Raw genomic sequence first — 24,642 nt, 5'->3', positions numbered from 1 at the left:
ACTTTTCCTCCATTGAATTACTTTTGCATCTTCATCAAAAATCAGTTGGGCATATTTACATAGGACTATTTCTGGGTTCTTCATTCTGTTCCATTAATCTATTGTCTATCCCTCTGCTGATACCACACAGTTTCGATTACTATACCCATGTAAGTCTTGAAATAAGGTAAACTGATACCTCCCACTTTATTCTTTTTCAAAAGTGTTTTATTCTAGTTCCTTTGCCTTTCCTCATAAATTTTAAAATTATCTTGTCTATATCTACAAAGAATTGCTGGGATTTTGAGAAGAACTGCATTCAGGCCGGGCGCGGTGGCTCACGCCTGTAATCCTAGCTCTCTGGGAGGCCGAGGCGGGTGGATTGCTCGAGGTCAGGAGTTCAAAACCAGCCTGAGCAAGAGCGAGACCCCGTCTCTACTATAAATAGAAAGAAATTAATTGGCCAACTAATATATACAAAAAATTAGCCGGGCATGGTGGTGAATGCCTGTAGTCCCAGCTACTTAGGAGGCTGAGGCAGGAGGATTGCTTGAGCCTAGGAGTTTGAGGTTGCTGTGAGCTAGGCTCACGCCATGGCACTCACTCTAGCCTGGGCAACAAAGCGAGACTCTGTCTCAAAAAAAAAAAAAAATAAATAAATAAATAAATAGAAGAATTGCATTCAATCTATATATCCATTTGGGAAGAAGTGCCATCTTCATTATGCTAAGTCTTTCAGACAAGATCGGGCACATTCAGGGTGGTATGGCCACAGACAAAGTCTTTCAATACATGAACATTGTATGTCTCTTCATTTATTTAGGTCTGCTTTGATTTCTTTCATTAGCATTGTGCAGTTTTTAGCATATAAGTATTGTACATGTTTCATTAGATTTACACTTAAGTATTTCTGTTTTTTGGGTTTCTTAATTATTCCTTAGAATTAAGGGAAAGATTATTGGTATGTTCATTTAAAACTCTGATACATATAATCAAACCAAATTCCACAAAAATACATTACCCTATGACCACCTTGCAAACACTGGTAGTAACTGTCCTTTTTTTCCCCCCTTTGTCAATATGACATGTGAAAAATAATGATATTTTTGGGGTAGTACTGCAGTTGTTATTGTTTTGCTTTTCTTTGATTACTAGTGAGGTTGATGTGCTTGTGGGTTTTTCATTTTGTTTACTTTTGTCTTGTCACTTGTGTTTCTTCTTTAAGAGCTGCATAGAAGAGATAGGTTTTATTAGGCACTCTGAAGGATTGATTTAAGTACCTAGAAAGTAAGATCCAGCTTTAATACCTTCCCTAGAATCATGGCTGTTTGAATAGTTTTGTGTTTTCTAATTTCACTGAAAATTATTCTTATCTTATTGACATAAAAAAATAAAATAAAAACTCAGTTGGGGCCAGGCGCTGTGGCTCACGCCTGTAATCCTAGCTCTTGGGAGGCCGAGGCGGGCGGATTGCTCAAGGTCAGGAGTTCAAAACCAGCCTGAGCAAGAGCGAGACCCCGTCTCTACTATAAATAGAAAGAAATTAATTGGCCAACTGATATATATAAAATTAGCCGGGCATGGTGGCGCATGCCTGTAGTCCCAGCTACTCGGGAGGCTGAGGCAGGAGGATCGCTTGAGCCCAGGAGTTTGAGGTTGCTGTGAGCTAGGCTGACGCCACGGCACTCACTCTAGCCTGGACAACAAAGTGAGACTCTGTCTCAAAAAAAAAAAAAAAAAAAAAAACTCAGTTGGGATGAATGGGTGATGGCTGCATGACAATGTGAATATATTTAATGCCACTCAAATGTACCCTTAAAAATTGTTAAAATGGTAAATTTTATATATAATTTAACAATTTCTTAAAACCTAGCTGGATAAGACACATTTAGATATAAATATATATAGAAAAGAATTTTTACCTCATTAGTTTATGATGAAAAAATTGACTCTTAATCTATTCTCCTTAAATGAAAAAAATGAGATTATGGAAAGCATAGCTAAACTAGGCATGGTGGCACATGCCTGTAATCCCAGCTACTTGGAAGAGGGGAGGATTGCTTGAGCCCAGGAATTTAGGACCAGCCTGGGCAACATAGTAAGACCCCATCTCAAAAATAAATAAAAGAAAGAAAATATGGTTAATATTCCACTTTCATGTTTAATGCTCTAAGGAATATTAGTTTCTTAAAAAGTTAAATCTATCCTTGTTTATTTTGAGATTTGTAAAATAGTTAATTGTATCATGAAATAAATTGGATAGGAAGTAAAGGGTATATTACAGAAACATAAATAAATGATAGCCTCATCCTAAACACTTTGCTTATATACCACAAATTTACTTCAGAGAAGAAACGTATTATATTTTAGTTCTTTTATATATAAAACTATATCTGAGACAATAAAACACAATAATTTATCAAATCTTCTGGGATGACTGGGTTTTTAAAGTTCCCTTTTTATGCTTTTTTTCTAAAGGCTTAGAGGTCCTCTTCCTGCTACTTGCAGATTTTTTTTGCAAGTTATTAAGTAATTTGTTCACATTTCATTATTGACTGTCATTTTCAGTAACATCTATTAATATTTTCCCAGTTATTGTTAGAGACTACATGGCTTAGTGACACAGGTCCTGCGGCCAGATCATTAAGTCAACACTTACGCAACTAGGACCTTCCAACAGCCTAGGGAACCTGGAACTTTTCCAAACTGTGGAAAAGTTTGGAAAAAGGGCTGAGAAAAACACCTTGCCCCACCTTTGGGGCCTGAGGCCCAAGTTCTCCTGCAGCCCCTCTGTTCTCTTCACACATACACACACACACACACACACACACACAGACACAGCTTTCCAGGAAATGAGCACATAAAGATTCCTACACCCTCCACCCCAAATCAGAGTAAGTGGCCATGAAACAGCTCCTCGATGCACACCTGTCTTGTAGGAAAACAAGTATCCTGCAATCCAAGAATGATTCATTCTTAAAGACAAAGACAGATAGTCAATGTGCTAAAAATTTCAGTTAAGGTGTCTCTGTCCCACGTCCAGAACAGATAAAATCAGGATGAATTTACCATTTTGAAAGGAGAATAAATAATGGCTGAGATCCACATTTCCATTTTTCTGGTGTTGTAGAAAAAGACCAGGTGTTTGCTGACCCTCCATCTAGGGTGTGTCCTCAGAAAGATATAACTGGAATGTAGAGATGTAAAATATAAACTTCTTTTGAGTTGTACCCAAAGGGCTGTGGTTTGAATGGAGTCGAGAAAAACGAGTACAAGAAGTAAGAATCTGCCTACATCTATCAAACACTGTACATTTTAGGGAAAAGAATATCTGTTCTCAAACAGCCAGGCCTTCTTTAAATATAATTATTTCCAAAAGGCTAAAAGGCAATCCTCCCATAGCCAACACGCCAAGGGGAATTGTGAAAGAGTCCAGTTCACTCCAGTGCAGCCCTCGCTCAGGCACCTGCTCTCCTGACTGTTCTGCTGACCCAGACACTACAGCCTGAGTTTCTGCCCAGGTCCTCAGGGCAAGTGCCTTCCAAGGAAGCTGTTACTGTGAGTTACCAGGGAAGGGGGAGCACTAGAAGTAAGGCTGCTTCTCTGTTGTTTGAATGATTAAATGTGTTAAAGTGAAACTGTATTCATCTATGACTTATATCAATTTTTTTAAATCATAAAAAGAGAAAATAATTTTACTTTAAAAGCAAACATCTAGCTTATCCTTTCAGAATGAGGCTTCCTAGGTGACAATCATTTGAAAAAAATCTTGGCAGTTTTTTATAAAAGGTTTACCGCACAATCCAGAAATTCCATTCCTAGACACTTATCTAAGGGAAAGGAAAATATATGTCCCAAGACTAGTATATGAACGTTCATAGCACTATTTACGAAAATGTCCACTAACAGGTGAATGAATAAACGGATTGTATCGTTTATGAAAAACTATCTAGGCAGAGCATGGAGGGAACAGAGTGTAATGAGATACACAACAACATGGATGAATCTCAAAAGTATTATGTTAGACAGTATATATTGTATAACCCATTTATGTAAAATTCTAGAAAAAAATAAATCTAATCTATGGTAACAGACAGGAAATCAGAGGTTACCTGGAGCCAAACTATAAACTCCAGGTTTATAGTTTCAGGTGCTTACAAAGTAACTTCACTTGGATGTTCTAAGGGCAGATCACAATTATATGTTCAAATATGAACTCACTATCTTCCTCTGAAATCTCTGCTGTTCCCTACTTGGTTCCATTACCCACCCATCACCCAAGTCATCTCTAGCTTCCATCCTTTCCTCCCTCTGCCCCTAGATTCAATCTGTTATTCGACTCTGTGATTTCTGTCTCCTTCATGGTTCTTAAGTGCATCTCCTTTCCACCATCATTGCCCCCATTTATTTGTTTGGGAGGTAGCACTGAGGCAAGAGGAGTGTGTTATCAGAATGACCCACCCAATATTCTTTTAAAATAAGTATACATACTCTCCTGATCCTTCTCCAGAGATTCTGAACCTATATATACTCTCCTTTATCTGCACTGTTCTTATTCTTTCCCAGTCTCCAATTCATTTTCCACACTACTAATAGGATGATCTTTCAAAAATGCAACCCTAATAGTGCAACCTACCCATTTAGTCTTTCAGTGCGTCCTCACAACCTTCAGGATAAAGTCCAAACCTTTCAAAGTCCTTTTCACTTCAGCTCTTGCTCACAGCTTCCACTTCATCTCCTGCCACTCCCTACAGGCACCCTGTACTCAACCCTTATCTAAGTACTTGGCAATTCCTGGAACATGCCTCCTTCCTTGCCTTACTGTTCTCTCCCTGTGGATATCCTTCGTGATCTCTTTCCACTTGGAAGCTGTTTTGTTCCAAAAGCTTCTCCTGGCTTCTCTAGGCAATTAGGTATTTCCTCTTCTCTGCTTCCACCATACCCTGGCCATGTCCATATCATGATTCTGTATTTATTATTAGATAATTGCAAGTATTTATGTTTATACAATGTCTTGCCCACTAAACTGTGAACAGACTTTATTCAATATATTTTTGTATGCCCTTAACATAGAGCCAGGCACATAATATGTACTCAATAAATATTTACTGAATGAATTTTAAAGTAAGTTCTAATTTCTATATTTCTGATTGCTTGAAGGATACATTGTTTAATCTACTACAAAAATAACATTACTGACTCACTTTCAGGATAGTATGCTCTTTGAATCTCTTTTACTAATGATAGTTTTAGCCAGGCTTGGTGGCTTATGCCTGTAATTCCAGCACTTTGGGAGGTGCTGGTGGGAGGATTGGTTGAGGCATGGGCAATATAGTAAGACCCTGTCTCTACAAGAAATAAAAAAAATTATCCAGGCCGAGTGGCATGTGCCTGTAGTCCCAGCTACAGAAGCCTGAGGCAGGAAGGTTGTCTGAGCTCAGGAGTATGAAGCTGCGGTGAGCTGTAATCCTGTGATTGCACTCCAGCCTAGGTGACAGAACTGAAAAACAAAACAATAATGAAAAAAAGACAGTTTGTATCTGCATAGTACTTTTCATTTCTCAAAGAAGTTTTTCCCCAACATTTTATTATGAATATATCCAAACATATGGAAAAGAAAAAAGACTGTAAGTGAACATTGATATACCCTCCACCTAGATTCTAAATCAACATTTGCTATATTTGCAAAACACTTTTTATGGGTTAATTGTACTATCACTTTTATTTCACCTAATGACTAATACATGATCCTGTTTTATAGATAAGGAAATTCATACTAAGAGAGTTTAATGACTTGCCAACGAGCTTGTCTGCCAGGAGTTGTGACCAATTTGTGCCAGCTGATTCATCCACACCCTCTGGGAGTTAGACGTATAATCACGGTTTGAAAAATATTTTTAATATCCTTGATGATGAAAAACTTCCAATTCCACAAGACAAGGAATCAGCAAAATCATGAGAAACCAACAGAACATTTTTTTTGTTTGTTTCTTAGAGACAGGGTCTCACTCTGTCACCCAGGCGAGAGTGCAGGAGTGTACCAGGATTATAACTCACTGCAGCCCTGAACTTCTGAGCTCAGGAGATCCTCCCGTCTCAGCCTCCAAAACAGGTAGGACTATAGGCATGCACCACCTGCCTGGCTAATTTTTTTTATTTTTTGTAGAGCCAGGGTCTCACTATGTTGCCCAGGCTAGTCTCAAACACCTGGCCTCAAGCGACCCTCCCGCCTTGGCCTCCCAAAGTGCTGGGATTACAGGTGTGAGCCATAACGTAGGGCCCAGAACATTTCTAACTCATAAGTCATTCAGAAAGGAATCTAGTCTCCGCGTTTCCCTGCCTCATCCCACTTCCATTCCTGGTTAGTCATCATTTCCGGCCCAATATACCTGAGATGTCCATTCCATCCATTCTTTTATAGTACCATTAACCCGGTGCAGGTCTGGAATATCTATCTCAGCTAGTGTCCTTTTTCTTGTCTTTTCATGTACCAGAGACATATAACTTGCAATTAAAGCACAGTCCTTATCACATCCTTGCCCAGCTCACAAAACATCTCATCACTACCTACCAAATTGAGTCGAGTATAATCTTTGCCGGCCACGGTATCACCTATCCAAGCATCTGTCTTCTTCGCCTCCATCTTACACAACTAAGAGCAGTTGTTTCCCCAAATACACGCAGGGCTTTTCTCCTTATTTGCTTTTTTCATTTACAAATCACCACTACTCCCTCCCGAATTCCACATGTGTAAATTCTAGACCTCCACGTCATGGTCATGGACCAACTCAATTCTTCTAATAAACGTTCTAGAGATCTGGGCCTGTTGTAACCTCTGACCCCTGTGGCATCTTATGGCGCTGATCTTCATCTAGCTTACAGAACTACTTTATGGTCTGATTTCTCTCGCCACCTTCTGCCGCCTTTGCCTGAGTATAACATCCTTCAAAAGAGGGACGTTGTTTTAATCGTCGTTGCCCTCGCACACAGTCGGTGCTTTATCGTGCTTAATTTCGTTTAACGCAACACGCCCCGCCAAAGGGGTCCGAGGCAGGGGCCCTTTGCTGTCTTCACACACGCACACGCACACACAGATGCCGCCTTCCACGCGGACACACACGTGTGCCCCGGGCCACAGCCCTGGAACTGTCTCGGGATTCCCAGCCTACGGGTGCTTCCATTCCAGCCAGAGGAAGGGGGCGCTTATTTCTTTAAAACCGCTCGACGGATACGTGTTACCTTAGACCTCTTACAGCCTCCACGTTACATAACAGTGTAAATCCTCCTTCCTTTAAAAATAGGATTAGCCGGGCCTAGGACGCCTAGCCTTCTGGTCGCGCCGGCGTCGGTCCCGCGGACGCCCCTCCCGCTCGCGCTTGGTAGCGCCCGCTTTGTCAGCGCGCTGCGCTCGCCGGTTGCCCCCGGCTCTCGCCCGCCGGCTGCCGCCCGTACGGCCGCTGCCTCAGCCGCTGCCGCAGCCGCTGCCACAGCCCTGCCGCGCTCCTGCGCCCTCCCGGCAGGCTCCGCTGCCCAGGACTTTCCCCAGGACCCGGGCGGGGCGAGAAGGGGCCTCGGAGCATCGGTCCGGGCTGCCCCGACAGCCCACTCGGCTCGCCGGCCTCGGCCCCAGCCGGGCTCGGCTCCTCGGCGCGCGAGCGGCCGCGGCGGTTGTGGCGGCGGCGCCCGGCATGTATCAGAGCCCGCGGCGGCTCTGCTCGGCCCTGCTGCACAGGGACGCGCCCGGCCTGCGCCGCCTGCCCGCCCCCGGGCTGCGCCGCCAGCCGTCCCCGCCGGCGGCCGCCCCTCGGCCTGCGGCCGCCCCCCGACCCGCGTCCCCCCTGCTGCTGGCGGCGGCCTCGGCGGCCTCGGGCGCCGCGAGGTCCAGTGCCCTAACAGGTGAGTGCGCGGCGGTTCCGGGCGGACGGCCCTGGACACGGCGCGGAATGAATGGGAAGCCCCGTGGGGTCCAGCCTGGGAGCGGGTCCTCTCCCCGAGCTGCCGTCTCTGTTCCCTTTTCCCTCCTTCCCTCTCTCCCAGCTTGCCCGCGGCTCGCTGCACGTCTGGTAAGAACTGGAACAGCGAATCCAGGTTCCCGCTTGACCCTCCTTGGGTGCCGTGCCTCCCGTGCCTCCCTTCAGCATTTCCCGCTCGGGACCTACGTTCCATTTCCCTCTTCCGAGGCCACAAATTATTTATGTTAGTTACACTTCTTACTGCACTACTTATGGAAATTTTTATGGAAAAAATTTAAAGTGATGCTTATTTGATCGCGTGGTGTGCATGGCCCAGATGTTCTGAATTTTTTTTTAAAGTCATATGACTCGTTTACATTTTTTGTTTTTGTTTTTAGCCTTTCACTCTTAATACTTTAAGGTCATTCCGTGTCCTGTATACCTGGATTAAGATCTTATAAAAGTGACACCTTCCTTTCACCAATAGCAGTTTTTATACATCATCTTATACTACTTTGGGTTTCCCTTTTCTTTTTTTGCCACCTCGGTTTCTGTTGAGGGACACATTACCATGGCTACAAATTAATTACACTTTTAAAATTGAAAAATGCAGTTTCTCTTTCAAAACTGGCAGTTACTTCTTAACACTTTTGAAAAGTGTGTTTTGGTGGTACTCAGGTTATTGCTATTTAACACATTTGTATAACCAGTCGATTATAAGTAATTACATTTTGCTAGGAAAGTTTTGGATTAAGAAGGACAAATTGAGCAGTGGAAAGAATAGGTTCAATGTGGCTTTTTTTTAAACAGAAGTGATCATCTGAAATGTGATTAAGCTGTATTCATGTTATTTAGGCAGGGATATACTTTAAAACTGGGATGTTAAACTAGTTACTAGAGACTCAAAACTCTATGTTGTTTTTTACAAAGAGTGAACTTAGTCATAGATTTTTTTACCCAATTCTATAGGAATTTGGCACATTGTGAAATAACTGTTAGAATGGGTACTACGTAATTTTTTTTTTTTTTTTTTTTTTTTTTTTTGCTGAAAATGTTCAAGAGAAACATTGTTAGGTTTGAGGTGGGAAAAGTAAACTACTGATGTTTTCTGTACCAGCTGATATCTTAAATTTCCTCCGGAGTCCCTCAGAGACAGGATTGTACATGATGGGAATGCAGTAAGCTTGTGTAACACGGACACAGATGGTTGTGTGTTAACTGAGGAATAAATGGTCAGGTCAGATAAAGCATTTGGAATGTTAGGCTTTTGACAAAAGAAGGTGTTTCATGAACTTTTAAAAAGTGCCCTGAAACCCCTTAATTTGACAGATAAGGAAATTGAAGGAGTTTATGGTACTTAAACTATGTAGACAGTTAGTACAAAATCTAGACAGTTGTCCTGTTTTGTGCAATTTTAGCCTTGGTTACTCATTAGAAGAAATATGTGCCTACATTCATTCATTAATTGCTTGATCTCTCATTCAGGAAGGTCTTTACAGAATGCCTCATGCAATGTAGGTGTTTTATTTTAGGAGGTAAAAAGTGTCAGTCCCCTTTAGTCAATCCCTAAGGGGTTTACAGCCCAGGAACAGATGAGATTTGCACAAAGAAGTGGCTGTTTAGTGACAGGGGACACCTTCTATTCTCTTGATTTGCAAATGGCACAAGGGTGCAGGAGAGTGGGAAGTCCTTTTCAGCAATGGTGATGCTTTTAGGCTTCTAGAAGTGGCTGGCATTTGAGCTAGACCTTGAAGCATGGTTAGAATTGGAAGAAATTACTATCCAAACATTTTGTTTGGGAAAAGTAGGAGCAACTGGGGAAAGGCATTAGGCATGGAAGAGGAAAGGTGAGAGAAGCATTTTGCAAAATGGGTAGTGTTCTCCACAGAGCTTCAGAACCAGCTAATTAGGTTCTTTTTAAAAATTCAGCTTCTTGGATCCTGTTGTAGACCTATTAAATCAGAATCATTCATGGTGGGCCCTGGATTTCATGTTTCTGAATAAAATAACAATAATAATAAAACTCCAGATTATTCTTATTATTATGTCCCAAAGTTTGGACATCCGGCCCCCATGTGTGCAAGAGGCCTTGATGGAGCTGAAAGCCATTCTTCTTTCCAGAATCTTGTGAGGAGGAGTAGTGAGTCCCAGTGCTTGGCCTCATTTGATAATCAGGTCCTTCCTAACTTAGGCGCCTTGGCAAATGGAGGCTTTATAAGGAAGAAGACAGTACAGTCCTTTTGGAGTTATCAAATTCTAGGTTGTTGAAATTGAAAGGGGACCTTAGAGATCTTAGTGTTCTGCTTCCTTTTCTCAAATGAGGAGAGCAGCCCCCCTAAAGAGGTGGCAGTTGCCACAGTTACTGTACTGGGTGAAGTGCAGGCAGGAGTCATCTGTAGGTTTATAAATGCTATCCTCCCCATTCCTCCTCCTCCTCAGATAATGAAGACTTGGCTAAGTTACTGTTCTCCACCACTGTAACATGTTGCTTTTTTCTTGGTACAATTTTAACAGCAAATACCAGCTTATTTGTGGAGGAGGCTTTATTTAGTATGTCCTTTAACTCTGTGAGTAAGCTGCTTATGATAGAAAATGGGAAAGCTTGTAATTATCAAGCTTCTGCAGAATAAATTGCTTTCCTTGTGGGAGAACTAAGGGATCATTTTTATGTAGTATTCAATGTTAATAGTTTAAATACAGTGAGTTCTTGGTGGCTTTTGGGTTAATAACAATGACTCCAGAATCACATTCAACACACTTATATATAAACATTTGCAAGTCTTTTAAGCTTGCTTGCTGTCTCTTTACCCTATACTTTACCTAAAAAAAAATAAATAAGATAAATTGTCAGCAATTTATCCACAAGCCTCGATGAACAGTACACTTAAAAGGGCAAATATTACATTGTGCCACATGACTAATTGCAGTAAGAATTGAAAAGAAGGATGAATCAGGGTGGCTGAATTTTTCAAAACATCCTTCACTTTTGAGTAGGTGAAAGGAAGGTATTTGTGAAGGGGTGAGGTGGGTTGGGGGGGAGTGGGAAGAGGTGGCCACACAGTTCCTGGAAGAAGGTAGCAGGTGTGACACGGAGCAGTGATGAACATCTTCGGAAAAGAGGTACACCCAGAATCATCTGGGACACTTGTTAAAATACAGATTTTTGGTCTTTCATCCATCTGTTTTGAATCCCTTTCCTGGGGAAAAGCCTGGTAAATTGTGTATGGGACTTATGCCCCAGGTGACTCTTTTGTAAAGTCTGGGTAGTATTTTGTGAGCTGCACCCCTCCTTTCCAAAGGTACTTATTCCTGGGGAGTTTGAGAGGCTCTGAAGAGGACTCGGGAAGAGTGTTAAGATCTTTGAGCTTGGGCCTAAGGCAATTGAAGAGACCCCTGAGCCAGAACATTCACCCAACAAAAGCAGGTTTTAAGGAAGAAATTAACATCTCTGTGAAAGTTCTGTGAAAATAAACTTGAAACTGACTTTGTGATGAAAGTGTATTCATGCAGTTATAATATTTATAGAGTGGATGGAGGTAAATATAATAACCAAAGAGGTTTCTATGATATTTACTAAAAGAAAAGTGAGGCAGTTATATATTCTGGTTTCTTGTAAAGAGGAGAAACAGAAGGGAGACTTAGAGTGTGTATTTGTTGTTTGGAGTCACTTCTGACTAATGGGAGTTTATAGGGCCTCGATAGCCACTTAAATGATGGCATTATACTTCAGTAAATACTCAGAAATTTGAAGGATAATGTGCGTGGGTGTTTGGCCTCATGGTAAACCCACTTGGACTTTTGTGGAAAGCAGCTAGCATATTTTTGATTATTCTTATTCCTAGAGTAGGGCAAAATCAGCCTTCCCACAGAAGGAGTAAGATCACAAGTGAAAACCTTACCTGTCCTCTTATCTCTTTGTGGCCTCAAAGCAGCACTTGAAACATAGTTCCCATGAATTTAGATGTGGGCAAGAGTGCCCAGGGGAAAGAAGGCTAAAGAAAATTAGTACCATCCAATTTGAATGTCCCTATAAAAAATATTTTTTCTCCTTCCACTGTCAAAAAAATGCCTGGACTCCATTCGGATCTTCTGAATTTTAATATTTGCAGTGGGGCCTGAGCATCTGGTGATTCTGACGTGTAGCCAGGGTAGATGACAGCCACTTCACTGGCAACACAACACCTGTGAGGAGACCCATTTTACTAAATGCTTAGAAGCCTGTCATAAGTGATGTGGCAATTTCCTGCCTCCAAAAGTTAGACTGCTGTTGGATTGTGGGGGGGTTATGCAGAAAGGAAAATTTAAAACCACTTGTATTCCATATTCAGAATTATACAGGGTGTCCCCAAAGTCGCCATACATAGGAAAAATGGGAAATTATAGCCAAATGTATCTCTATTTACAAGATATCCATTACAAAATTTTACAAATAATTGTATGGAGACTACAAAGGAAAAATTTTGTGAAATTGACTTTTGGGACAGGCTGTAGTATAAGAAGCCCGTGAAAATAAGTGCTTAAAAAGTTACAATGGAGAGGAAATTACAGAAAGAATTGTTGCAGAGGGATATCTGGGAAGTCCCTTCGTCTCAGCTAGCTATCTTCCTCCTTTCCCTTCTTGCCTGTCCTTCCATTGCCACTGAGCTCTCAGCACTTGGGCAGGTGTGTTTGCAAGTCTGCAGATGCCCTTGTGACTCTTGGTACCTTGTCCAGTACAGGGTACAAAGGAAATTACTCTGCAGATTCTAAATAATACCTTGGATATAATGCTTTTCTATTTCCTTTTTATTTTTGCTTTCGTGGATGTTAACTATCATTAAGGGTCTGCTGAAGGAAGAAGTTTATCTTTCAAATCTTGTAGGTCAAATACTTATTTCTAGAATTAATTTCTCTTTCAGATGGTTCTGAAAGTTTTTTTTTTAATTTTTTATTTTTGGTGGGTCTTCCAGTGAAAACCGGATAGACAAATTATAAAAAAGCTGTAACACTTGTTCTGAAATTTTTTTGGAAATAATTCTGAATTTTATTTGGAAATAATTTCATGATGATGGTCTTAATTAATTTTTTTTAAAAAATTAAAGCAGTAACACATGCCCATAATAAAAAATCTTTTGCCTCCAAACTTTAAGTATCATTGTGAGTACTGATTATCTCTAGAGGTTTACAAGATTTTCTTATTCTTGGTGTTCAGAAGGTTCACCAGGATAAACATCTGAGTATCTGGTATGCCCGTGCAATCCACAGACCATTCTTTAGCACCAGAAAAGTTTATTTCATTTCTGGGATTATTTTATCCATTATACTGTGCCTTGTTCTCACGTTCTTGAACTCCTGTTAGACAGATTGTTGGTCATATGGATCAATCCTTTATCTTCATGTCTCTTCATTCATGTTTAATATCTTTCTCTCTTCTTTATTTCATGAGGTTTTTAAAACATTTCTATTCTACAGTCATTTTAAATTCCTAGACATTTACAAGTTCTGTAATTGCTCCTTTTTTTAATAGAAACCTATGTTTTGCGTCCATAATATCTCTTATAGCTTTAAATATATCCAGATATGGATGCCTGTTTCTCCTTCAGACTTCTCTCCTGAAAAGGAAGCAGACTGTGAGCTTGCTAGGTGGGAAGGTTGTCAGGAGAGTGAGCAGCCGGGCTTCCCTGTAAACTGCATGGGAGGGACAGGCTGGGGACCCATGCCTTTGCCAAAGTAAGGAAGGCTTTGTTCTGTGCTCTTCAGTCTTACTCTAACCCCTTACCACCACCACCCCTTTTTTTAAAACTATCGTTGAGGTTCAGAGTTAGCTTGTGATCTGGTCTGCTTCCCTTTCAGGTCCGTTTTACCCCTGGGAGCCCTTCTAATGCTTCTTTGAAGTCATCTCTATTCTACCCTTTCCAGCTTTTGTGTGTGTGAGGGGACACTTGTAACTTGTGCAGCTGTTTCAGTTTTCATTCTTAAATGAATTACCCTAACAATTGCCCCTCTCTTGCCCTTGCTATTTGTTGACTCAGCTTGGAGTTTCTTCTAGGTGCCCGTGGGAAGAACCATATTTACCCTTGGTAGCTTGTATTGCCATCTTCTCCACTCTGGTTTCTCTATAAATTCAAACCTGTTTCTGTCTTCCTGGAATGTGCTCAGATTTTTGGCCCATTGATGGCACATATTCATTCTTGTATCCCGGTATTATTGATGTATTCTTTGACATTTTTTTAATGTAGTTACTTTATTCTTGAAAGATAGATCTTAGGAAGAAGAGAAAGCATATGTATGTTCTACTTCGCACCCCTGATCTGGAGTCAACATCATGTGCACTGACCTTTGACTGTGTGCCATGTATCAAGTTTCGTTCTGAAAAATGAGTAGTTGTAATACAGATTTTTAAAACCATTGACAGTTTTATTGAGGTTATTAAAGAAATTTCTATTCCAGCATGTACCTTAATTATTCAAGCAAATTTGTGTATGAAAACTGGTTCCCATCATTTTTAAGTGACTATAAATCTTTCACTGGTTTTATGATATATATAGATATATATATATATACGTATGTACATATATATATATATATATATACACATACACAAACTGACTATACAATTTTATTTTATTTTATTTTTTTAGATGAGGTTTTGCTCTGTTGCCCAGATTGGCCTTGAACTCCTGGGCTCAAGGGACCCTCCTGCCTCAGCCTCTTGAGTAGCTGGGACTACAGGTGCCTAGCTCATTTTAATATAGTCTAGAGCAAATGTTGGCAAACTTTTTCTGTAAAGAGACAGCTAGCAAATATTTTAGGCTTTCCAGGCCATATGTCTGTCGCAACTACCCAACTCTGCTGTCGTAGTGTGAAAGCATTTCTAGACAATACAATACGTAAAATTTATTTATGGACACTGAAATTTGAATTTCATATCATTTCACATGTCATGAAATATTACTATTCTTAAGGGTTTTTTTCAACCATTTAAAAATATAAAAGCCTTTCTTAGCTCACAGGCAGCACAAAAACAGGGTGACGACAAGACTTGGCTCATGGGCCATAGTTTGTAGACCCCTGATCTGGAGAGAACTCTGTCCTGTCAGTAAAGTATTCCTTTTAATTTTCATATTTCCATTCATAACTGTAAAAACAGATCATTTTCTTGAGTATCCCAGAAATGTTAGTAATGGGGTACCACCAGATTTTTAGTTTTTGCTTTTTCTTCATTTTACTTCAGAGCACTGTGCTAGAAAAGCCCAGCTTGTGGAAATAATTGGCCAGCCAGTACACAATTGAGCACCCATCAACTGTGTTAAACTAGCTTTTATTGTGGAGGGATTTCCTCTTCCTTAGAGAGATTTTCTAGAGAAATTTGTCATGACTGAAGGTACAGCTCAGCTTTGTCTGGAAAACACTTTGGCAGTCTTGTCCAGAGAATGTGTCTGTGACTGCTGCCTGGCAAAGAAAGGTCCTTTGGATTGTCACACTGTGTCTAGGTGCTTGTATTTTTAGACACATTAGGTTGAGAATCATGACCTTCACTTGATATCTCTGGCAATGCCACGCGGGGCGCGACACTGCTTTGTACACTTTGTGCTGTGCCAGTGTGTGTGCTGTAATGGCGATGACGTCGGCAAATGGAGGAGGTGGAACTTGACCTCTGTTTATTCCTGGCGTGAAGAATGGGCTGCTGTGTGTGCCTCTGGCACACACCCTGGCCTGAATCATCCATCACAGTTGTCCTGACGCGACGTCAGCACGGTTGGGGATGCTGACGAGCAGTAGTCCAAGGTACAGGTAAAGTAACCTCCTGGGCCAAATCCTGTACTAGTTTTGCAATCTTGAGAAAACTGCAATCTCTTAACTTCAGTACCCATGTCTGTAAAATGATGAATACAATACCCACTGCACTGGATTGTTGGAAGGAGCAGTGAAAATATTTGAAAGTAGCCTGGCACATTGTCTCAATTGTTAATAGCCTTCTCTTTGAGCCCAGAAAGTGAGCTTCACTGAATGGAACAGAATAGCTAACATTTAGCTGATCACTTAGGATGTGTTAGGTACGTCCAGTTTAATTCAATTAATCCTCACAGTAACAAAATGAAGTAGGCATCCCCAGATGAAGAAACTAGGGCATGGAGAGGTAAACAGGCTGTCCAGGATCCTATTAGTAAAAGGTGCAGCCAGGATTTGAAACCAGGCAGCCTAACTGGAATGCTTGTATTTATTTAAGCCTGTCCTGTCTGCTGAGCTCCAGCCTAAACTTCCATAGGAGAGTTCAGGCTTCAGCTGTACGGCTCACATAGTAAGCCTTGCTGAAATTGCTAAGTGCTCCAGGCATGCCTGTTACATTCAGTAAATAGTACTCAAAAACAGACTTGGAGACTGGTCACTGACTAAAATATTTGACCCTCACCAGAAAATAATATCTTACTAAATTGGCACTTAGAATCCAGTCTCTAGGATCTGGGAATTAATGTCAAACAAGTGCATAGTATGCAAAATTTGAAGGTGATCACGTTCATTTACCAAGCAGATCGTCAGGGGGCATGTTTTACTATTGGAGTTTTGGCTTTCTAGCTGATGGATACACACCACAGTCTCACAGAAAGATAGAGCTACATTTAACAGTGACTCAGGACAAGTGCTTTAAATTTCTGCACCTCAGTGTTCTTATCTACAAAATGGTGTTAATAATAGCCAAGGAGTTTTTGAGTGGGTAATAGGTAACAGCAAGTAAAAGCACTTAGTATACCATAAAATGCTCTACTGATAAAAAGCAGTCCTCTCTCAGTGTTTGACTGGATTCCTTGGCACTTGCTGTCACTACCATCTGTTCTTTCATTAACATTTTTTAAAGCACTGGGTTGGCTACCAGGGGAAGTGGTAAAAAGGGGAGACATAGTCCCTGCCTGCAGGGAGCTTAGAGTCTCATGAATAAAGGACAAGGACTGTGGTTCAAATATGCAAGGGTGACCTAAGTAAGAGAAGCAGGCCAGGTGTCAGAAAAAGAGTCTTCCTGGCTTGATTCTAGAGCCATGCATGGTGGCTATGAGTCTTTATGTATTGATTCCTTTAGTATATATTAAATAAATATATTGTATATCCGACATACAAACTGTTTTATGTCAATGGTTATCTTGTGTGAATTTTCACTCTATTGCCTTGGAGGTGGCCACATTTATTTGGGAACCTACTCTAAGAAGCCTAACGAACATCAGCTGCTTAAGTTAGCCGTTTTAATTTTCAGAGGTGGTTTAACTCATGGCCAGTAGATGGCAGCATTAGATTGCTGCTTCGGTGATGCCTTCCTGTGACGTTTGTCGGTTACAGTTTGTGTTTTGTGTACTTCGAGGTTTCTTTGGGCCCAAGCTGATCAGCTTCCGCAGCTTCCCAGGTGTGTATCCAAGATAATCCTCTCTTTTGTTTATTCTCTGGTTTTTAATCAGCTTTTTTGGTGAGCCATCCTTTCAATGTGCTAAGCTCAAACTAATTGTGAGAGGAATTATTCAGACTCTGAATAGGCAAAGCCCAAGCAATTGCTGGGTAACTGGAGGAGCATTACGTGGACCAATGTCTGTCTTCTGTGATTTCTAAGTGCAGTTAGCACTGCTGGAAAAGGTAGGCCCAGTCAGTTTCCATCTTAACTGTCAGGATTGTTATCCAACATTCTGATTGTTGATGTGAAGATATTTCATTAAATCCTGGTCATTTTTCTCACAGTCAGCCCTCTTAGCCACTTGTATTGTGATCTGCCTAGATTGCTTTAGAAGTGTGCAGTAATTGGTAGTAGTAAGACTATGCATGTATTCAAACATTTCAGTTATTAGCTCACTTTTGCTCTGTTTTAGGAAAGTGAAAGGATGGCTAAATGGGAGGAGTTTACATACCACTACTACTATATTTCAGAAATCTAAATAATCTGAATTCTCAGGCAGTTCTTTAAAGGCTATTGTAAGGGTAAGAAGAGTTATTTATTCTTATAAAGAGAATAGCAGTGAGGTATTAATAATAATAGTACAAGGAATGAAAGCATCCAGTTCTAAATGTACATGGAAATATGTTTATAGAATTAGTCAGTGGCAAGGGATGGGATGGTATTGCTAGATGGATAGGAGGCGTGATGATGCTATTTTGATGTGCCTATTGCCTGTATAAACAATATGTTCTGTATGTTACTTTGAGAATGACGGCTGATAACTTTTTCTAGTTAAAGTGGCTGTAAAAAAATGAATTTTGGGCAAAAGCCAAATACATATGGGGTCAAATCCAAAATATTCATCTGCAAACACGTATAAATTAGACTCAGAAGCTAGTAGGAGTGCCAAATAAAGTTCAGCAGAGGTTTTGTCAAGTTTGGGTACTTTTCAGTATCTTGATTGCCACCTGCATGAATTATTTGTGCTATCTAGCCTCAGAAATTAAGCTCTGAATATTGAGCTTTTCTGAATGTTTGAAGATCATTTAAAAGAACAGTAACTCCTACTAAGGCATAAAACTTCAGTAGAATAGTTTGAAACCTTGGAAATCTTGGAGGATTCCTAGGCCTGAAGTTCATGGCTTACTTATATAATGTGACCCTGTCTCTAAAAAAGGAAAAAAAAAAAAAAATGGTTGAAACGCTAAAAGTGAATGCTTTTAAAAATAGGTGAGAAACCATGAGAATTGTTAATGTTATTCCCTCATTATAAAATGGCATAAGAGTCCTAGGGTTGTGATAAGAATTGCAAATGCAGTTAAAGCAAGCAGAACTTGTGAGTGATGCATATTAAGTATTCAGTAGTCATTATCTATCATTGTCTTCTATTATTATCTTTTATCATCACTCTTAGGGTATGTCTTAGTCCATTTCAGGCTGCTATAACAGAAGACCTTAGACTGGGCAATTTGTAAAGAATAGAGATTGATGTCTTACAGTTCCGGAGGCTGGGGAGTCCAGAGCCAGGATGCTGGCATCTGGTGAAGGCCTTCTTGCACCGTCATCCCATAGTGGAAGGGGCAAAGGGGAAGGCCAGAACAACTCCTTTTATAAGAGACCCACCCCTGTGATAGCAGATCCACTCCCCCATACCAGGATTAATCCATTTGTGAGGGCAGTACCTCTGTGACCCAGACATCTCTCATTAGGCCCCACCTCCCAACACTACTGTTTTGGGGATCAAGTTTCTAACATATGAACTCTGGGGGACACATTCAAACCATAATAGGGTGGGAGGGAGAGAAAGGTACCCCTTAATCTTTAGTCTTCTTTTGTTTTCAAATTCAAATAAATAGCCTTACTACATTGCACTCCCTAGGTGGGTCAGCCTTGGCACTGTGTTATAAGTGAAGTCTTTGTAGTGTTTACATTTAGTTATTAATTCCCTAGCCTAGGGTCTTAAACTTGCTTTGTACTGATGTCTATATGTTACCAGAAAGTTTTAGAAAATACAGCCTTGAGAAATAGCTAAGTAAGCTCCTATATTCTTGTTTCTTTCTTAGGGGAATTGCCACAGGTCTGCCTTGGACAGGATATGTAGATACTTAAAAGACCATTGTAAAATAGAAATTCTTACTTTTTACTCTTGGGTTCCTTTACATTGTAGTTGTTGTTTTTGTTTTTGAGACTGGGTCTCTGTCTCCTAGGTTGGAATGCAGTGGCATGATTATAGCTTACCATAACCTCAAACTCCTGGGCTCAAGCTATCCTTCTGTCTCAGTCTCCCAAGTAGCTGGGACTACAGGTGCGCACCACCACGCCCAGCTAATTTTTTAAATTTTTGTAGAGATAGGATCTCATTCTGTTGCCCAGGCTTGTCTCGAACTCCTAGCCTCAAGTGATCCTCCCACCTTGGCCTCCCAAAGTGCTAGGACTACAGATGTGAGCCACTGAGCCTGGCCCCTTTACATTCTTAAATATTGAGCACCCCAAAAAACTATGTGGGTTTTATATTGACACATATGTTGATAATATGTCATGTTAAAAATGTAAGATCCAAGACATTTTAAAAATGTTTATCAATTTATTTAATAAAAGAATAGTAAACTCATTACATATTCATATAAATAAAATTTTTGTGGAAAAATAACTTTTCAAAACAAAAAGAAATTAGTGAAAGAATGGCATCGTTTTAAAGTTTTGGAAATCTCTTCAAGTGTGGCTTAATAAGAGACAACTAGATTCTCATTTCTGCTTCTGCATTCAACCTGTTGTGGTATGTTGTTTTGGTTAAAGTATATGAAGAAAATTCCATCTCTCATAGATAACATAGTTGAAAAAAAGAAAAGTATTTTAGCAGCTTTAAAAAATAATTGTGGATATTTTTCTTTATAGTACTTTCTATATTACTAGTTAGGTGCAGCATGGAATCTAGTATCCTATCAGTGAACTTTTCATTTCCTACTATGTTAAAATCTGTTGATCTGTGTGGTATGTACTTTGAATGGATCATTTTGTATTGGTCATTTGAGAAATGTTGGTTAACTGAGTTGTGCAGATTTTCCAAATGTTAATCAAAAAATAACATTAGTTAGTATCACCACCAGTCTTGTCAAAAAAGTCAGTAGGTATTGGGAAACGGCCAAGCTCCTAATAGAAGTTAGGTTTTCTAAAATTTTCACTTGAAAATTTTTATTGTTGGGCTAAATACTCATCAGTTGTTTCCTTTAAAATGACAGGTTCATGGCATACGTTTTAGTGAAATGCTATCCGTGTGTGATTAACCATAGTTTGTCAGTTGCTCTTTCAGGTGTTTCATGAGAAAGGGGGCTAGTTCGTTTTGCACCTCAGGCACTCATACAAGTGCTTTTCTGTAAGACAACATATTCTGGCATGTAGCAGAAATGTTTTGGGTAACCTTTCCATTTTGTCACACATTAAGAAGACATGTAATCAAGGTTCCAGATTTAACAAATGTAGTCATTACTGCTTCCCCAAGGACATTTTTAAGTACAACTAGCATTGTTCAAACCAAGAGTGTATGGTGGTGAAGAATACAATGGCTGTAGTAGAATCTGGTGCCACTGAGTGATTTGTGCTGCAACAGCAGCGGTCTTACCATTGCTATAGGTAGAACAAATATCAACACAGTGAAAAAAGCAAGTGATATCTTAGTATTACTATGGAAGTAGTTCGACCATGCATGTCTCCAAGAGTCTCAAACATCCCCAGGAGTCTGTAGACTATGCTTGGAGAACTGCTCCTCTAGAGCAGTGTTTCATTAGTGGGTTATAAACTAAATTTAGTTGGGTCAAGTCCAGCATTTTATAAAAATGAAGGAGAATAGACTAGAAATGCCATGTGTGTGTATACTGGGCCATGAATGTAGAATATTTTTTTTCTTTCAATTTTTATATTGACTAGTTTAAATATAAGTTATACAAATAAGTATGTGAATATTCATGTGTATGTATTGTTCACATAGCAACATGTCAAATATGACATTTTTAACTTAAACTGTTCAGTGCCACAGAAATACTGCATCTTCTGGGGAATAATTAGATAAGGCATCAAGATCTCCTAGAGTTCCCCCACTCCTGGCAAAGAAAAAATCTAAACAGGATTCCTTAGATGTAATGTTATGTTTTACAAAAATGTTTTAGACTCATGCCTTTATTTATTTTATTTTAGTTTTAGTTTTTTGGAGACAGAGTCTTGCACTGTCACCCACACTAGAGTGCAGTGCTATGAGTTACTCACTGCAACCTGAAACCTCTAGGCTTATAGGATCTTCCTGTGTCAGCCTACCATGAAGCTAGGACTTCAGACATATGCCACCACACCTGGCTAATTTTTCTATTTTTTGTAGAGACAGGGTCTCACTCTTTTGCCCAGGCTTGTCTTGAACTCCTGGCCTCAAGTGATCCTCCCACCTGGGCCTCCCAAAGTGCTAGGATTACAGGCATGAGCCACCATGTGCGAACTCATGCCTTTATTTTTATCTTCACAGTAACACTAGACAAAGACATAAAATACATGTTTGTAGCATGGAAAAAGTACAATTAGGTGGCAAACTAAATGATTAGCTAATGCATCATGTGCCAAATTTATGTTTAACTTTTATAAATAATGCCAAACTATTTTCAAAATGGCTATACCATTTTACATCCCCACAAGTGGCATATAAGAGGTTCCAGTTACTCCATATCTTCACAAATACTTGGTGTTATCTGTCTTTGATTATTGATTTTAGTAGGTACATAGTGGTATTTCCTTACAGTTTTAATTTGCATTTCCTTAATGACTAATGATACTGAACATCTTTTCATGTGCTTATTAGCTATACTATGTCTTCTTTGGTGAAATAGCTTTTCAAGTCTTTTGTTCATTTTTTAAAAACTAGATTATCTTATTGAGTTTAATTTATGTATATGTGTGTGTATGTGTGTGTGTGTGTGTGTGTGTGTGTGTATTTTGCTGGCAAAAGTCCTTTATAAGATAAATGATTTGCAAATACTTTCTCCCAATCTATAGCTTGTCTTCTCACTTTCTTAATGGTGTCTTAAGAGCAAACTATTTTAATTTTAATGAAATTCAGTTTATCAGTTTTTTTCTTTTATGGCTTATACTTTTGGTGCTGTGTTTAAGAATTCTTTTCCTAACTTAAATTCATAAAGATTTTCTCCTTTTTTTTTCTAGAAGTATAATTTGATCTCTTACATTTAAGTCAGGTCCATTCTCCAAATAAACTTTTTATATTGAAATAATTTTAGATTTACAGAAAAATTGTAAAACTACTACAGAGAGTCCCTGTATGCCCCTTAGTCACTTTTCCCTAATGTTAACTTTTTAAATTACCAAAGTACATTGGTCAAATCTAGGAAACCAACATAGGTGCATCAGCTAAACTATTAGACTTGATCCAGATTTCACTAGTTTTCCACTAATGTCCTTTTTCTGCTCCAGGATCCAGTGCAGGATACCACGTTGCATTTAGACATCATGTCTAAATTCATTCATTCATTCATTCATTCACCACTCACCCATTCACTCATTGACTCACCCAGTCCTGCAAGCTTCATTCATGTTAATGTATTCATTCATGCCCTATATAGGTTATACCATGTTTTTACTGTATCTTTTTTATGTTTAGACATGTTTATGTGCACAGATACTTTTACCATGTGTTACAGTTGCCCACAGTATTCCATACAGTAACATGCCTGTAGCCTGGATGTGTATTAGGCTGTACCATCTAGGTTCATGTGAGTACGCTCTACCATGTTCACACAACGCACAACCATGAAAACACCTAACGATGCATTTGTCTGAAGGGAGGATCCCCATCATTAATTCAGGCATGACTGTAACTCAATGGCTTGGCGACGCTGGTTGAACTACTCCCATAGAGCTGGAGTGGAGGAGGTGGGAGCAACCCTGGGCAAGAATGTCATAGACTAAGCACTGTTTTTACCTGAAGTTCAGTAGTTTTAATGAATAAAAGCTTCTCGGTTTATTGTATGCCTTTGGTTGATATCCAGAGCACTGAATTGATTGGTTTTGATAGTTTTGTCCAAGTTGATAGTTGTGTTTTGGAGATAGAATCTATAAGCTTCTTCATGCCATTGTGCCAGAAGTCTCCTTGTCAGTTTTTCCTTCTGTATCACCCCCATTAGCAAACAAACATAGTATATTAATAGCTACCATCTTTTAAAAAATTCTATTGCCACTATTCTGTTTCTCTCCTTTTTGTGGGAAAAATTTCTTCAGAATACTTCTCTATTCTGTCTTATTTCCTGTTCTCACAACTCCACCAAAAATCAGAAATTGCTACTGTTAAAAGTCACCAAAGTTTCCCATATCCTAAATCCAGATCTATTCTGTCTTCATTTTCCTTGAACTATCAGTAGCATTTGACGCAGGGATAACTCCCTCCTGGATGAAACTCTTTCTTTTCTTGTTTCCAGGAAGATCATACTCTCCTTATTTCTCTCCCCTTTCTCTGGCCATATCATCTCATGTTGCTTTGGCAGCTTTTCCAGATCCTAATCCTTTGACCTCCTTTCTTCCTATAATAAACTCACTTCAGTGTCATCTGCACACTAATATCTCCCAGATGTTTGTTTCCAGTTTGCACTTCTCTCCTGATCTTCATACTAATTGCCCAACTCCATTTTCTACACACCCCATCATGTCTTCCTAACCACTGTTGTTGGCAACTTCATCCTTCTGATTGCTCAGCCAGAAACCATGGAGATCTTTTTGACTGCTTTTTATGTCACAAACCATAGCCAAGTCATCAGCAAATCTTCTTGGCCAAACTTTAGATTTATTCAGAATCTAATCACTTTCCCTGCTACCACCCTAGTCCAAACCACCACTGTTGTTTGCCAAGATTATTATAACTGCTCTCTATTGGGTTTTCTTACTTCTACCCCTCTTTCCCTACAGTGTCGTATATTTTTAATACATGTTTCAGTGAGATATTTTAAAATGTAAATCAGATTTTTCTCCTGCTTGGAATCTCCAGTTGCTTCCCAACCCAGATTAAGAGCAAAGTCTTTAAACTAGCCTATTAGGCCCTACATATCTGTTTCCTGTCCCCTCTAAGTCACTGATCTTATCTCCTTCTATTGACTCTGTTCAAGCTGAACTAATCCTCTTACTGTTGGTCAAACTTGCCAGGCATATTCCTTCCTCAGGGCTTCTACACTTGCTATTCCCCCAGCCATGTGTGTTCTAACAGTTCTCCATAAGGCATAAGCATTTCCTTACCACTTTCAGGTCTCTGCTCAAATTCCATCTTTTGGTGAGGCC

General features: G+C 39.8%; 1 protein-coding gene, 1 long non-coding RNA gene and 1 pseudogene across 3 annotated transcripts in view; 1 reads left to right on the top strand and 2 right to left on the bottom strand.

Moving 5' to 3' along the window:
- NOCT (nocturnin) overlaps positions 1-24,642 on the top strand; it is a 46,285-nt gene that overhangs the window by 12,201 nt on the left and 9,442 nt on the right. Inside the window, exon 1 of one of the 2 annotated variants that reach the window (XM_020280198.2) lies at positions 7,527-7,875. The exons of the other annotated variant lie outside the window; for it this stretch is intronic. Coding sequence (XP_020135787.2) covers positions 7,668-7,875 — 208 coding nt within the window. The 5' untranslated portion in view covers positions 7,527-7,667. Of the gene's footprint in view, positions 1-7,526; positions 7,876-24,642 lie in introns of those variants that run through there. 2 annotated transcript variants of the gene reach the window in all.
- On the bottom strand, positions 5,192-7,350 carry LOC142876361 (uncharacterized). Its single transcript, XR_012923249.1, has 2 exons — positions 7,219-7,350; positions 5,192-5,479 (listed from the first exon to the last, which is right to left on the bottom strand). It is a non-coding gene; the product is annotated as an uncharacterized LOC142876361 (long non-coding RNA).
- LOC142876796 (uncharacterized) lies at positions 12,868-12,921 on the bottom strand (annotated as a pseudogene).

This window comes from Microcebus murinus, chromosome 15 (genome assembly GCF_040939455.1).
Source record: "Microcebus murinus isolate Inina chromosome 15, M.murinus_Inina_mat1.0, whole genome shotgun sequence".
NCBI lineage: Eukaryota > Metazoa > Chordata > Mammalia > Primates > Cheirogaleidae > Microcebus > Microcebus murinus.
The sequence above is the reverse complement of the archived record's forward strand: the minus strand, read 5'-3'. Positions and strand labels throughout refer to the sequence as shown.